Source organism: Alexandromys fortis, unplaced genomic scaffold, assembly GCF_014885135.2.
Source record: "Alexandromys fortis isolate MF-2015 unplaced genomic scaffold, M_Fortis_MF-2015_v1.1 scaffold_86, whole genome shotgun sequence".
Classification (NCBI taxonomy): Eukaryota; Metazoa; Chordata; class Mammalia; order Rodentia; family Cricetidae; genus Alexandromys; species Alexandromys fortis.
In genome coordinates, this window is record NW_026067965.1 from 3579595 (window position 1) to 3595455 (window position 15861).

General features: G+C 53.7%; 1 protein-coding gene across 1 annotated transcript; it reads left to right on the forward strand.

Moving 5' to 3' along the window:
* The first annotated feature begins 268 nt into the window (after positions 1-268).
* Positions 269-15739, forward strand: Unc45a (unc-45 myosin chaperone A). The gene is made up of 21 exons (XM_050153953.1): positions 269-384; positions 832-1243; positions 1435-1596; positions 1782-1818; positions 2116-2291; positions 4211-4303; positions 4756-4923; positions 6445-6613; positions 7066-7236; positions 8473-8644; positions 9014-9314; positions 10629-10723; positions 11507-11648; positions 11931-12071; positions 12284-12411; positions 12582-12648; positions 13054-13167; positions 13410-13525; positions 14596-14713; positions 14820-14975; positions 15134-15739. Exons 2-21 carry the CDS (start codon positions 1238-1240, stop codon positions 15389-15391), a joined length of 2790 nt encoding a protein of 929 aa, XP_050009910.1. The 5' UTR covers positions 269-384; positions 832-1237; the 3' UTR covers positions 15392-15739.
* Positions 15740-15861: the final 122 nt, after the last annotated feature.

Below are 15861 nucleotides of genomic sequence, written 5' to 3' on the forward strand. Positions count from 1 at the left end.
CACCGACCTCTCAGGTATATACACTTCTCCTGTCCTCTGAGAGCAACCTCAGCAGCTGAGAAAGCTAACGGTGAGGGGTCCTGGTAAGAAGCAGGACCCCATTTTGCACTTCGAACCGGGTGAAGGGGGTGTGGGTAACCTCCCTCCTCTATAGCCTTCTTGCTTCTCTCCAGCACTGGCTCATCACCCCCACTTGTGCCAGACCACGCGGGACGCTGAAGGCCGCCACTACCCGGGTTTCTTCTGTCCCCGCCTCTCCGACACTTCTGAGGAAGCCTACTGTTGCCACCTGCAGGCGGCTGGGGGTTCCTGCTGTACCCGGGATGAATTTGAGGCCCTGTACCAAGTAAACCTGTCTACTCTCCAGCCCCCGCCCATCCTCAGGTGAGAGCTCTGGTCCCAGATCCACGGGACACTGACAGCGTGCTCCAGGGTCTTGGGCTCTGGCCTTAAATTCTGCGGTGGGAGGCTTGTAGCTCCAGACTAGTGTAGGAAGTCACGTAAATCACGATTAAAACGACTCTGTGAAGGAGTTAAAAGTGACCAAGCTGCTGTATGTTTTGTGAACTTTTTTTTTTTTTTCTGAAGGGGAAGGGAATGGGATGTGTCAATAGAGAGGATCTGGTAGCCCACGAGTTACACACATTGTAGTAGGGGCTTTAATTCTGAATCTAGCTGCGTTCGTCTTCAAGATACTCGCAAGCCCCCACATTTGGTTGCAAACTATGCGTAGATAGTATTTATTCCGCGCTTTCTCTGACTCTCCGGGTTCCGTCACACCTGACTTGTCGCAGTCAGTGTACGATCTTGATTCTCTCCTCTCTCCCACAGGGGCCCAGGCCCGCTTCTGGCACTGGGCCTTTACAGTCTACTGCTGATGGCTCTGATGACCGCAGATTTCGTGCACTTCTTCTGTGGTCGAAGCCGGAGAGGACACTTAGACGCCAGCAGCCGCCGCCTCCCTTCTCGGGACTCCGTAGCGCGCCCCCTACGGGTCCCAGTGGGAACAGACTAGACGCCCCTGGAGCGTCCCTGAGCCTGAACCTGCGCCTGCGCAATGCTCGGAGCACTCCGCCCTTGCACGGCCCTGACTTCCTCTCTGCCTCGCCTTCTTTGGCGTAACCCCTGACGCTTTGCTGGGGCGGAGCAGCTCCCGGTATCTTCCCGAGGCCAGAGCTGCTTTTCCTCCAGAGACTGCTCCTGCGCCGGCCGGCTCGGAAGGAAGCTCAGCTCCGCAATGACTGTGAGTGGTCCAAGGGACCTCCGAGCCCCGGTCTTAGGTCCCGGGCTGCGTACTGATCCTCCTGTGAGATCCCCGTTTCTCACCTGACCATCGTCACTCCATATTCCTCCTTAGAGCCCTCCTCGGGGCTCTGCCCGGACCGGGCTCCTCTCCCAGCTGCGCTGATCTGCCCACTGCCTTTCTCTCCCTAGGCCAGCTCAGCCGAGCAGCTGCGGAAGGAGGGCAACGAGCTGTTCAAATGCGGGGATTACGAGGGTGCCCTGACCGCCTACACCCAGGCCCTGAGTCTCGGCGCGACGCCCCAGGACCAGGCCATTCTGCACCGAAACCGTGCTGCTTGCCACCTCAAGCTGGTGAGGGAGGGGGTCGGGTTGGTCTAACCTGGTTCTACCTGGGTCTGGGGTTGCGCCTAGGGCTGGGCATTTCCTAGCCACCCACGGTTGTCAGATGTCTTTACGCATTGGTAGTGGGGGAGTCAGTAGAGCAAGGGCGCCCATTGCTACTCGATTAGAGCAGGCTCCTGATCTTTCTCTTCCAGGAGGATTACAATAAAGCAGAATCAGAGGCGTCTAAAGGTAGGGGGGTGTGGGCCCTCATATGGAGCTGTGGGTCTTCTGTGGTGGGCAAGGACTCTGGGACCACTGAGCCTTCCCTTCTTCCACTTCCTCTGATCCCAGACACTTGTCTTTCTATTTGCTTTCCCACTTCTTCGGCCTTTGCTTTTCTGCAGCTGCCCTCACCTTTTCTGAGGCTGAAGCTCCGAGCTCCACATTGGTACCCCCACCTTCCTCTGGCCCTCAAGATCTTTCCCTACTGCTCTTGCCTGGAGATGGTGGCCTCATGGGTGCTGACAGAGCTCCTGTTTGTCTCAGCCATCGAAAAGGACGGCGGGGATGTCAAGGCGCTTTACCGCCGAAGCCAAGCGCTGGAGAAGCTGGGCCGCCTGGACCAGGCTGTCCTTGATCTGAAGAGATGTGTCAGCCTGGAGCCCAAGAACAAAGTTTTCCAGGAATCCTTGAGGAACATTGGGGGCCAAATTCAGGAGAAGGTATGTGAAAAATCAAGAGAGGATGGGGATGGCCTTGGTCAGGGTCAAGGATGTAGACACAGTGCTCAAAACAAGGTTTAATAATGCTTGCTCAGCCTGTGTGGTGGTGCACACCTTTAATCCCAGCACTCGGGAAGCAGAGGCAGGTGAATCTCTGTGAGTTTGAGGCCAGCCTGGTCTACAAGAACTAGTTCCAGGACAGCCAGGGCTGTTACACAGAGAAACCTTGTCTTGGAACAAAACAAAACAAAATAATACTCAGTGTGTTGGAAGAAATTGAATTAAAAGCATGGTTGTTTGGTGCGTGTGAAAGTTTATACACTTGACAAAGACGGAGGCAAGGATGAAAGCGGTGTGGCTCTGTGTGTGTGTGTGTGTGTGTGTGTGTGTACTCCACAGCTGCTGGTGAAGGTATGCATGGTATGTTTCCTTTAGGCGTCAGTATTAGTTAGCCCAGGCTGACCCTTTTCTCACTACACACCTGAAGCTGGCCTTGAACCCCTGATTATCCTGCTTCCAAAAACACTTTTATTTATACCTGGGCAGGGTCTCATACAGCCTAGGCTGGTCCTGGTTGCTGTGCAGCTGAGGATGACCTTGACTTCCTGTCTACACTTTCCAAGTGCTGCGATTTCATGCGTCTGGACTTTTTTTTCAGTCTTGTTTATAGTTAGAGAAACTTGGAGCCTGCCTAAATGCCCAGCAACGAGAGCAAAGCTAACCAGGCTAGGTCAGTGCTGTTGTTTCTGAGAAGTGGATCATGAGTGGTCGTGTGGGGAGGGCTGTGCTGTATGGTGGACGGAAAAGTAAAATATGCAGAAATACACCCGGGAGAGACTGTTACCACCGAGCTCATGACCCGTACAGTGTATCATGTCTGGGCACACTGGGTAAATATGTCTAAACACAGTGAAAGATATTGTTAGTTCATACATCCAAAGCCTGTTAAACTGGGAGTTCGAGGCGTGCCTGGTCTACAGAGCGAGTTCCAGGACAGCCAGGGCTACACAGAGTAACCCTGTCTTGAAAGAAACATTCAGACACGCACACAAGCCTGTTAAAAATGTACACCAAAGTCCAAGTGTAGTGGCATACTCAGGAGGCGGAGGTAGACAGATCTAGGCAGATTTTTGTGAGTTCAAGACCAGCCTGAGAGAGAGAGAGAGAGAGAGAGAGAGAGAGAGAGAGAGAGAATGTGTGTGTGTGCGCATGTGTGGTGTTTATCAAAATGGTAACATTGGAAGAAAAGAATGAGATTAAGGAGGTTTTCAAAAAATACTTTGAAGCCAGCTAGTGCTGGCACATGCCTTTAATCCCAGCATTCGGGAGGCAGAGGCAGGAGGATCTCTGTGAGTTTAAGGCCAGCCTGGTCTACAGAGTGAGTTCCAGGACAGCCAGGGCTAAACAGAGAAACCCTGCCTCAAAAAAACAAAAAACAAAAAAAAAACCAGCAACAACAACAATAAAACCTTTGACTTATTTATTGCACACACATACACAAATGCACACGCACACACACAGGGCATCAAAGGGAGGGTTAGCAGCTCCCTCGCAACCCTCCTGGTGTCTTGTAACTGACTGCCAAGTTCGGTGCCGTATTACATGCTTACGTTTTTACGCTGCTGTAGTGTAGCTGGCACTACTGGAATGGTTTCCTGGTGACTGACAAGATGCCTGCTCTTCTCAAGGCTCTTCCCTTAGCTTTGGCAGGCCCTATTGCCCAAGCAGGAAGAAGTTCAGAGAGGAAAACAGCCCCGGGAAGTTTAGGAGGAGATGCCTGGCAAGTCTCTTCCTGCCTGCCAGGGTTCCTAGCTGTTGGCCTTGTGCTCTGAGCCTGCCGGGGAGGAGAGTCAGGGAGAACTTGGAGGAAACATGACGTGTCTGGCCAAGAAAGGTGACATACTCTGGCTTCTTCGCAGGTGCGGTACATGTCCTCAACAGATGCCAAAGTTGAGCAGATGTTTCAGATACTGCTGGACCCCAAAGAGAAAGGCACAGAGAAGAAACAAAAGGTACAGGTCCTGGAGCGAGCCTCTAGGGCTTCCGTAGGTACCCCTTTACTCACCAGTGTGGGCCTCAGGAGTCTTGTTGGCCCACTCTGCTGTAGGTTGAGCCTCAGGCCATGCCTCCTGCATAGGAGCTGTTGGGGATCGGGTCCTTAGTGTGAGGCAAGGAAAGGGAACTAGTATTGCACCTTGATGGCCCTCCTGGAACCAGGAGCCTGCACATGGTGTGACTGAGGCGCTGTTCTTGCTCTTGAAGCCCTGCTAGGGACCCCATTCTAGCCATCACCCACAAGACCAAACTCTCCTTTCTGTTTGAAGAGAAAGAAGCTGAAGTTCCGAGGGCAGAATTTATGGCTGGCTAAGGAGAAGCGGCGAGGTCCAGAGCTCAGGGCCTGTCTGCTTGCCCTGACCTTGGAAGGATGTAGTATCAACATTAGAATGTGCTTCCTTTGGTGTAGGCGTCTCAGAACCTTGTGGTACTGGCCCGAGAGGATGCAGGAGCTGAGAAGATCTTCCGGAGCAATGGGGTTCAGCTCCTGCAATGCCTGCTGGACACGGGAGAGACCGACCTCATGCTGGCAGCCCTGCGCACGCTGGTTGGCATTTGCTCCGAGCACCAGTCACGGGTAGGTGATCTGGAGAGGTCTAGTTATTGGTTCAGTCTGTCTGTCTGTCCTTTTGTCTATGAATTCCACCTACCTGTCTACTCTTCCACCCCTTGTCTTCTCCAAAGACAGTTTAAAGCACAGATAGGAGTTATACAGCTATGGGGAAAAAATAAAAAGAACAGAAAAGACAAATATAAATTAGGATGGAGTAACCAGGCAGTGGTGGCACACGCCTTTAATCCCAGCACTCAGGAGGTAGAGTCAGGTGGATCTGTGTAAGTTCGAGGCCAGCCTGGTCTACTAAGTGAGTTCCAGGACAGGCTCCAGCGCTACAGAGAAACCCTGTCTCAAAAAGCAAAGCAAAACAAACTAACAAACAAAAATCAAATTAGGATGGAGTGGGACCAGAAAGCACAAACATAGCCTCCTACATCTTGTACTGTCCTGAAGCCAGTTCTCAAAGACACCTGGTCACTTCCCCCGTCAAGGCTGGTCGGAAACGGGTTTTGTCTTTTCCAAAGGTCAGATTCCTTTTCCTCTGGAGAGGAGAGACGCCAGTGATGTCACCAATAGCATCTCTGCCCTGGAGACAGTGACCTGGCCAGCAGCATGGATGGCGCTGTCCTGACATGGACAGTGCCACAAGAATGGCCCCACCCCTGGGCCTGGAAAGTTCACACCCGCCCTGCTCGGCCATTGCTGGCTGGACCCAGGAGATAGGGACTTAGTCTTTGGTTGATCAGTATGTTTTTATGTGTATACTTAGAGTCAGGGTTTTCTTATGTAGTCTGGGCTGCCTTGAACTCATGGTCCCTGTGGGATTTCAGCGTGTGCTGCCGTGCTGGGCTCTTTGATTTAGAGGAGTCTCCAGTTCCAAGAAGGCTAGATTGTGAAGTAATTCAGTGAAATCTGTTGAAGCTAAGTCTGGATTATATTTAGACTAGTCAAACCACGTGTGTCCTGCCGCAGACTCTAGCTCCCCCGGCTCTGTGGGCTGGGATGAGCCCATCAGGCCTCCTAGGTTCTCTAGTTTACAAGAAAGATGGAGAGGCCCTGCAGGTCTGCCCCGTGCATGCTCACACCCTCAGGTGTGCACAGACCCTCCTGCTGGGTTTGGGAAGGAGCTTGCCTCTTATCAAGATGCCTTGTCCAGGTGTGCTTCCTTCCCGAAGAGAGGTGAGACCAAATAGCTGCTCCTGGGGCTTGTCTTCCCCCCAGCTACAGAGAGCAGAGGAGGATGAGGACTCTGGAATATGTAGCCTTGGCTGTCCTAGAACTGGCTGCTATCCTGCCTCTGTCTGGGGTTGCAGGTGTAAGGCTACCACTACCAAATGGGATGCTTTCTTTCCATCCTTTCTAAGAGGAAGCATGGCACGAACCCAGGTCCTACTTTTAACCTGCTTTCCTTTTCGCTTGGAGCTAGCCCTTCCACCCCGGCGTTGGCTCACTTCCCAGCCACACTCACTGACTCACTGTCGGGAGTCACCGTTGGGCTCCCCTTTACCCACCAAGCCTCTGTCCAATTCTTTCCCGCCCTAGACGGTGGCAACCCTGAGCGTCCTGGGGACGCGGAGAGTGGTCTCCATCCTGGGTGTGGAGAACCAGGCCGTGTCGCTGGCGGCCTGCCACCTGCTGCAGGTTATGTTTGATGCCCTCAAGGAAGGTGTCAAGAAAGGCTTCCGAGGCAAAGAAGGTGCCATCATTGTGGGTGAGTGGAAGCTGTTGTGGAGGGGATGGGTGGAGCTGAACTCACCCAACCAATCCTTCCAGGATGAGCTCTGTAGCTCCAGGAATGTGGCTTAGTGGTGATGTTTCACCCTAGATGCTTTTGTTTTGCTGAGACTAGGTCTCACCATGGAAACGGGCTCTCACTCAGCCTCCCAAGTGCTGACATTATATGCTTGTGTCTCCATACCCAGCTTTTCCTTTGGATTCTAATAGCCAAGGTGCTTGAGGAGAAAGCTGGGCTTAGCTTAGAACCCAGGAGGGAAGCCTCCTCTGCCTGTGTCTGTCTGACAGTTGAGGGGTTCAGCAGTCACACAGGGCTGGGTCACTGTAGAGCCCACTAACAGCGTTTTCTGTTGTGCTGTTTTGTCTCTGCTGTGGAGGACTGAACCTCTTATGTCCTAGACATTGATCACTCGTGTGTGTTGTCACCAGATCCTGCCCGGGAGCTGAAGGTCCTTATCAGTAACCTCCTGGAGCTGCTGACTGAGAAGGGAGTCTCCGGCCAAGGCCGAGACAATGCCCTGACCCTCCTAATTAAAATGGTACCCCGGAAGTCTCCGAAGGACCCCAACAATAGCCTCACACTCTGGGTCATTGATCAAGGTAGGTGATACAGTTTAGGAAAACTTGCCTGGGTGGCCGAGGCCTGCCTTGCTGTGGGAGTAACGAGAAGAGTGGCAATTGTGTACGGCCACTTGCTTGTCCTGAACTGCCCTCTATAGCCCTTCCAGTCCCTGCAAGGAGCACAGAGACAGACCCTCCAGTTGTGTGTGTGCGTCATGTGTGTCTGTGCAAATGCGTGTCCATTGGACAGTCCCTAAGTAGGCTAATTGAAAGGCAGTGCCATCTTTCTCTAGTTGCAGTTTTTAAAAAAATCACATTTTCTTTTAAACTTTTTTTTAAATGATAGATTTTTAAAATTTATTTATTTATTTATTTATTATGTATACAACATTCCTTCCATGTATGCTTGCATGCCAGAAAGAGGGCACCAGATCTCATTCTAGATGGTTGTGAGCCACCATGTGGTTGCCAGGAATTGAACTCAGGACCTTTGGAAGAGCAGACAATGCTCTTAACCACTGAGCCATCTCTCCAGCCCTCTTTTACACTTTTAAGACATTTTTATTATATTAAACCTTTCTCCTTTACATATCCCCCCCCCCCCCGCCCAGTGTGTGTGTGTTCAAATACTATGACACTGGTGGACATTAGGATAACACGCAGAGGTTGGTTTTCTCCTTCTACCATGTGGGTCCTGGAGATCAAACTCAGGTCATCAGAGTTGGTGGCAAGCACCGTTACCTGCTGAGCCATATCCTTGGCCTGTTTTTCTTTTTCTTTTTTTTTAAATTTATTTATTTATTATATATACAATATTCTGTCTGTGTGTATGCCTGCAGGCCAGAAGAGGGCACCAAACCTCATTACAGATGGTTGTGAGCCACCACGTGGTTGCTGGGAATTGAACTCAGGACCTTGGGAAGAGCAGACTATGCTCTTAACCACTGAGCCATCTCTCCAGCCCCTTGGCCTGTTTTTCTTAGTGACTCTGTGTTACTACTACTCTTGGAGAAAAAGACAATTAAATCAGAACATAGCAATTTATACTTCTCATTTTCCCAAAAAGATAAATAAGAAAGGACTTGTGAAGGCCCTGCCTGACGCCCACCGCCAGGCTCCTTTGAACCCCATGACTTCACCTCTGCCATGCCTCTGTTTGCATCTGACCTTCCTGACTGAGAGGCGGCCTTGATTTTTCTCTGCATCTCCAAGGCTGGCTCTTTCTTTAGGGGTGGGCACCAGTGGAGTCACTGTCTGAATGGGGTGTCTTTCCAGGTCTGAAAAAGATTCTGGAAGTGGGGGGCTCCCTGCAGGATGGTGCTGGGGAGCTCACAGTGACAGCCAACAGCCGCATGAGCGCCTCCATCCTCCTCAGCAAGCTCTTTGATGACCTCAAGTGTGACGCCGAGAGGGAAAACTTCCACCGGCTCTGTGAGAACTACATCAGGTGAGGGAGGCCGCTGCTCCTGCTGCCAGGGGTGCCAGCTCGAAAGCGACCGGTGTTCAGCATGGAGGGCGGCCTGAAGGGAGGACTAGAAAACTAAAGTGATCCCCAGCACCTCCTACCTATGTCTTAGTTGCTTTTCTGTTGCGGTGAAGAGACACCATGACCACTTATTTCTGGTGGTATGTCACCAGCTCAAGTGGGGGGTAGTTAATGGAAATTGGTGGTTGCTGTTGATTCAGGCCAATCTTTCCCTCGGCAGGTTTTCAGGATAAGTAGCGCCAAGCGGCCACCTAGCATAGATAGGGGAGCTGGGAAGAAGAGGCCCTTATGTGTGCCTCCCCATGACAGCTGTCGCTCTATGCCCCTCAGGAGCTGGTTTGAGGGCCACGGGCTGGCCGGGAAGCTGCGAGCCATCCAGACAGTGTCCTGCCTTCTGCAGGGCCCATGTGATGCCGGCAATCGGGCCTTGGAGCTGAGCGGCGTCATGGAGAGTGTGATCGCTCTGTGCGCCTCTGAGCAGGAGGAAGAGCAGCTGGTGGCAGTGGAGGCGCTGATCCACGCAGCCGGCAAAGCCAAGCGGGCCTCCTTCATCACTGCCAACGGTGTCTCTCTGCTCAAGGACCTCTACAAGTGCAGCGAGAGGGACAGCATCCGCATCAGGGCCCTAGTGGTGAGACGGGAGGCCTGGGTGGGCAGTCAGACCAGGTCAGCTGGCGTCCCCTGAGAAGTAGACACAGCACCTCCCTGGGGCTACGGGAGTGGGCTGGCTCCTGCCGCTGAGGGCTTATGATCTAGTGGGGAGATGTCTAGGGGTGCGGGGTGCCTCATACTGTCCCCTCGGTCAGAAAGGCCTATGGAGAAGCAGAAACTGCACGTTTGGGGCCTTTCTAGCATCCGTGAGCTGCTGCACTCAGCACTGTAGGGGCTGGTTTTCCGCGGACACCGTCCCGTCCTTGTTGGTTTTCTGTTGCCGTGATAAACACCACGACCAAACACAGCTGGAGAGGACAGACTGTATTCCATGTTACAGCTCAGATCAGAAAGGGAGGGCAGGGCAAGAGCTCCAGGCAGGAGCCCAGAGGTCGGAACTGAAGCGGGCACTGTAAAGGTACGCTGCTTCCAGGCTCGTTCCTCATGGCTTGCTCAGTTTGCTTTCTTATACACCTCAGAACCACTTGCCCAGAGATGGCATCCCTCATAAGCCACCTGGGCCTTTCCACAGGCCAGTCCGATGGAGGCAATTCCTCAACTGAGGTTCCGTCTTCCCAGATGAATCCAGCTTGTGTAACGTTAACAAAGAAACCAACTGGCGCAGGCCCTGGCTAACGTACTTGTACAGGGGCTTTTCTTTCTTTCCTTCCTTCCTTCCTTCCTTCCTTCCTTCCTTCCTTCCTTCCTTCCTTTCTTTCTTTCTTTCTTTCTTTCTTTCTTTTTTTTCTGGAATCTCAGTAGCCTAGGCTGGCCCCAAACGCATTATGGGGCTGAGGCTGGCCTTAAACATTTGCTCATTCTGCCTCTCCCTTCCCAGGGCTGAGATTACAGGTATGAACCACTATATCTGACACAAAGATTTTTTGTTTTGTTGTTGTTGTTGTTGTTTTGATTTTGGTTTTTCGAGACAGGGCTTCTCTGGGTAACAGTCTTGGCTGCCCTGGAACTCTTTGTAGACCAGGCTGGCTTCAAACTCACTGAGATCCGCCTGCCTCTGCCTCCTGAGTGCTCGGATTAAAGGTGTGTGCCACCACTGCCTGGCTACAAAGGACATGAAAGGGACAGACCAGTCAGCGTGGAAAGGGCTCAGTATATAGAAAGCTAATGTGTCGGTTTTACTATAGGCTCTGTGTCCCGTAGCCACCTCAGTAGGTAGCTGTTGCCTGCGGAGGACTTGTTGATTAATCAATGTTTGGGTTCCTCCAAAAGCCGCGACACTGGGCTCAGGAAGGGATCCCCAGCCAGGTAAGAATTCCTTGTCCTCTTCCTCCAGGGACTCTGTAAGCTCGGATCAGCTGGAGGGACTGACTTTAGCATGAAGCAGTTTGCCGAAGGCTCGACTCTCAAACTGGCCAAGCAATGCCGGAAGTGAGTTATCGCATTTCTCCATTTGTGGGACAGATCTTAAGAGCAGCTGTGCGGCTGCAGAGATGCTCAGCCGGGGGAGGCGTGGGGGCCTTAGACACCCATGTTAGGAAGCTGGGTGTGGGGGCTGGAGAGATGGTTCAGTGGTTAAGAGCACACTGACTGCTCTTCAGAGGACTCAGGTTCAAGTCCCGGCACCCACAGAGCAGCTAACAACCGCCTGTAACTCCAGGATCTGACACAGACGTACGTGCAAGCAAAACACCAATGCACATAAAATATAAATAAATAATTAAAAGAAAAGAAGCTGAGTGTGGCCATCTGTGTCCCTGTGGGCGGAGACAGAAGGATCACTGTGGCTTCCTTCAGTGAGAGACCCTGTTCCAAGGGAGGACGACAGAGCGGGACAGCAGGACCCCTGATGTCCTCCTCTGGCCGCCATGTGTATGCAGAGTTGTATGCATACAACTTTGAAAACAGGGTGTGGGTGGAAGGTGGAGCTTCTTTCTTTCCTGCTAGACCCTAGCTCCTCAGCTCCAGTGTCCCAGGGAGGCCCAAGCTCCTGGCTCTCCTCCTTGTCCAGGTTACTCCTTCCTGCTTCCACTTCTGCTTCTTGTTGCTGGATTTTGTTTTTTTGAGATAGGGTCTCCCTAAGCCCAAGCTATCCTAGAACTTAGGACCCTCCTTGTCTCTGCCTCCTGCGTGCTGAGATTACTGGCACGTGCCACCATGTCTGGCTCCGGCTTCCTGCCTCTGATGGTCATCCGCTGTCATCCATGTCCCTAGGTGGCTATGCAATGACCAGATTGACGCGGGCACTCGGCGCTGGGCTGTAGAAGGCCTAGCTTACCTCACCTTTGATGCCGATGTAAAGGAGGAATTTGTGGAGGATGAGGCTGCTCTGAAGGCCCTGTTCCAGCTCAGCAAGGTAGCTCTGTGGGTTCCTGTTGTCAGTCAACCTAGGGGCAGGACCTGGGATGAGCGCTTGCCAGGTGTCCCTGGTGATGCCGGGCCAGCTAGCTGCTTTGTGTGGCCTTGGTGCCTACAGTGTCTGGGCGCACAGTTGCCCCGGAGGAGTTAAGAGCCGGGATTGTGAGCTCTGAGTCTGGGGTTGAGGCAGGTTCCCAGTGTCACCCTAGGTCCCAGGTGGGGCTGTGGGGGTGGGAGGGAGGCCGTGCTGCCCTGCTGAATGCCCTTCTACCCTGGCCAGTCCGAGGAGAGGCCAGTGCTCTTTGCAGTAGCCTCGGCTCTGGTCAACTGCACCAACAGCTACGACTATGAGGAACCCGACCCCAAGATGGTGGAGCTGGCCAAGTACGCCAAGCAGCACGTTCCTGAGCAGCACCCTAAGGTATGGATGGGCACGGTAGGAGGGCCTGGGGGACCTGCTATTGGCACAGTTGAGCGGGTGAGGAATCCCCAGCAGAAGGCTATCCCTTAAACTGGCTGTTTCCAAGCTGTGTCTTGGCTGTTTGTTTCCACACTCAGCAGACTCCGCTGTGAGAAGACTCCATATTTCCCTGTCTAGTACCCTAGGGGTTCCTCAGCTGCCTCCTTTCGTAGGACAAACCAAGCTTCGTGCGGGCTCGTGTGAAGAAGCTGCTGGCAGCGGGGGTGGTGTCAGCCATGACGTGTATGGTGAAGACGGAGAGCCCCGTGCTGACGAACTCGTGTAGGGAGCTGCTGTCCAGGTCAGCCAGCCTGCCTCTTCTAACTCCCGTCTCCGCCTGCTGCATGCCTCGGGAGAGGGACCTGTGCTGTGGGAGTCCTAGAGTGTTTGGTTGCCTTACTAGCTTAAGAATGGAATGCCTGCCTGCCAGAGCCTTGGACCCCACCCGCCCACCTTGCCTTCTCCCTGCAGGGTCTTCCTGGCTTTGGTGGAAGAAGTGGAGGATCGAGGCACTGTGGTGGCCCAGGGAGGAGGCAAGGTAAGCTGCTTTCCGACTCCTTCCTGATCCTGAGCAGCCACCTATAAAACATGACTCAGTGGCTGCTGGCCTCGGGGGGACACTATTGGTGACCACAGGAACTGCCGGTGAGGTGACGCTAATGTGGACAGGTTCTTCGGAGGCCCTCAGTACTCTGGGCCCATAAAGGTCCTGAGTTTGCCTCCTTTTCCCACCATGGCCCCAGGGCCCAGCACAACCCGTGTTTAGCACTTAATAGGTGGTTGAGGAAGTGTTTGGGTGGTTTTATTGAGAGACCTCAGAGCGAGGAAGAGTCTGAGCACAGGGTATTCTCAGGACCAAGGAGAGAGTGAGTGGGTTGATAGCTTGGACCTTAGACTCCCAGGTCCAGGCTGGGCATTGACAGGGCTGGGGCTGTTCCGACAGGCTCTGCTCCCGCTGGCCCTGGAAGGCACTGATGTTGGGCAGACAAAGGCAGCCCAGGCTCTTGCCAAACTTACCATCACCTCTAACCCGGAGATGACCTTTCCTGGTGAGCGGGTATGTGTCTCCTTGTTCCAATCATGACCTCTCCTGTTTCTCCTTGTGCCCCGATGGCCTCCAGCATGGGCTTTTCCTCGTGATCAACAGGAAAATGGCAATTTTGCTGAGTCCTGGGGTAGGGGACAGCTGTAGAGAGTGCCATTGTCACAGGCGGGCTCCGTGCTGTGGATCAGTGGGGATGGGACGGGGTGGGTGGGGATTGCTGCAGTGGACGCTCTGATAGGTGGGATGTTTCACAGATCTACGAAGTGGTTAGGCCCCTTGTCTCTCTGCTGCACCTCAACTGCTCAGGACTGCAGAACTTTGAGTCTCTCATGGCCCTAACGAATCTGGCAGGGATCAGCGAAAGGCTCAGGTAAGGTCCCAGGGAGGCTTGGCATAGGGATTGGGGTGAGTTCCAGTATGCACTCTACAGTTTGGAAAACAGCTCCTGGTCATCGTTTGTGCCTCACAATAACTCCGGTGTAACATACAGATGAAGAGGCATGCCGAGGGCGGTGCCGAGGTCGGTGCCGAGGAGGCCCAGGGTGAGAGCAGTGCTCCGAAGTCAGATTGCCTGGGGTTCAAGTCTGGCGCCCTAAACACAGTAGATAGAGAAGCCGCAAGCAGTTAGGCTCCAGGGCCCCGACTGTGCCCTCCACTTCCCCCTCCTTATCCCCAGGCTGCGGACACTCACTGGCTCGCTGTATGACCCTAAGCAAGTCTTTAAGTCATCCTGCCTCAGTTTCTCCTCTGTGAGTTAGTTAAGTATCAAACCCATGAAGCAGTAGCACAGAGAGTTCCTCGAGAAAATGTACATAAAAGGCTCTAGCAAGCGCAAGAGGGTGCGGCGGTTCATGCCAAGGGAGGCCAAGGGAGGCAGATTGCTGGGAATTCTAGGCCAGGCCAGGCTATAAACTGTCTCAAAAGCCCTCCCCTCCCCCCAAAGCCCTTAGTTCATAGGTACCTGCCCTAGCAGTAATCACAGTCAACACGCCTTAGCTGTTGTTACTAATTGTGACCTAGGCCGCCGCCCAGCCCATTTTCCCAGTTGGCCAAATAGTCATGGTAGCCACGCCCACACACTTTCACCATGGAGTGAGGTGAGCTTTAGGTAAGATAAGTCAAGCGTTGTGGGGTTGTGTTGAGTATTAGGTGAAATACTTCAAGCAGCTTGGTCAGGCTCAGTGCTCAGATGATTGGCGTTTGCGTCGCCATTGTCACCACCGTCCTGCTCTGCTAATTGCCAGCATGTCTACCGAGCCTATGCTGTTCCAGCCGGGCCAGACGGCTGGGGAGCACTGGAGCTGACAACCGGGAGAGGAAGGTCCTTGGACTTTGCTAGGGGAGCAGCTCAGCTCAGAGCTCAGTCACATGGGGGATAGGGTAGCGGGTTACGGATACGGAGATGCCGGTCCTGCAGACCCTGCCAACTCTGTCCTGCAGACAGAAGATCCTGAAGGAAAAGGCTGTGCCCATGATCGAGGGCTACATGTTCGAGGAGCACGAAATGATCCGCCGGGCAGCCACCGAGTGCATGTGTAACTTGGCCATGAGCAAAGAGGTGAGGGGTGGCCCAGGTGGTCCCCGCGACAGGGACGCGAAGGGCCCTGTACTTCTACTAGGCTTTGTGCCCCGGTGGCATGGTCTTTGCTTCCATCCGGTCACAGGTGCAGGATCTCTTTGAAGCCCAGGGCAACGACCGGTTGAAGCTGCTGGTGCTGTACAGCGGAGAGGATGACGAGCTGCTGCGGAGGGCTGCTGCCGGCGGCCTGGCAATGCTTACCTCCATGCGGCCCACACTCTGCAGCCGCATCCCACAAGTGGTAAGTGCCCGGCCCTGGTAGGGGAGGATGAGGGAAGTAGCAACTCCCTGCGTGGTGGCATTGCTGTTCTGTGCGGGGAGGTCCTGGCGTATAGATGGCGTTTTCTACCAGGGTTGAGCTTGTCGCTGCTGGGTCTTCACACCTGCCATTTCCCACAGACCACACACTGGCTGGAGATCTTGCAGGCCCTGCTTCTAAGCCCCAACCAAGAGCTCCAACACCGGGGTGCTGTGGTAGTGTTGAACATGGTGGAGGCCTCAAAGGAGATCGCCAGCACCCTGATGGAGAGCGAGGTGCTGGAGATCCTGTCAGTGTTGGCCAAGGGTGAGGAGAGCCCAGTCACCAGGGCCGCTGCAGCCTGCCTCGGGAAAGCAGTGGAATATAGACTCATCCAGCCCAACCGGGGCGGAGAGTGAGGATCGGCCCCGGGCCCACAGCTCATGCATCTGCCACCCGCTGCAGCACTGAGAGCCAGGACAGAAGCAGCTTTGGCCAACGGGGCTGGAATGCTGGACCCTTGACTCTTTTTTCCCCAGCTGCGCTTTGGTGTTCTGTTCTGAGAGATCACACACTACACAGCCCTGCCCAGCCAGCACTCAGAAGGGTCCTATATTTGTGGAGAGCTGGGAATGGGGAAGGTGCATCCTAGCTCAAGCCTGTGGACTATGGGCATCAAGAAGGGCACAGCAGCATCCTCGCTAGCCGTGAGCACCACCAGAGCCTGCCAGCAGGCACACCGCTCTAATAAACTGTGTGGAACTGAAGTGTGTCTTTGTGCTGAGGGTGGGAGGCTCTGGGGCAGTAGCTGGGCACCAACAAGTGTGCTGTAGAGGACTGGCCTGCAAGAGAAGGAAGTCGGTGGTTTCCCACCCCAGTGCCCATTTAT

Coding starts and splice junctions, on each gene's coding strand:
- Unc45a (XM_050153953.1), top strand. Junction 2,292..4,210: donor GGGGCCAAATTCAGGAGAAG/GTATGTGAAAAA, acceptor GCTTCTTCGCAG/GTGCGGTACATGTCCTCAAC. Junction 10,724..11,506: donor CTGGCCAAGCAATGCCGGAA/GTGAGTTATCGC, acceptor CCATGTCCCTAG/GTGGCTATGCAATGACCAGA.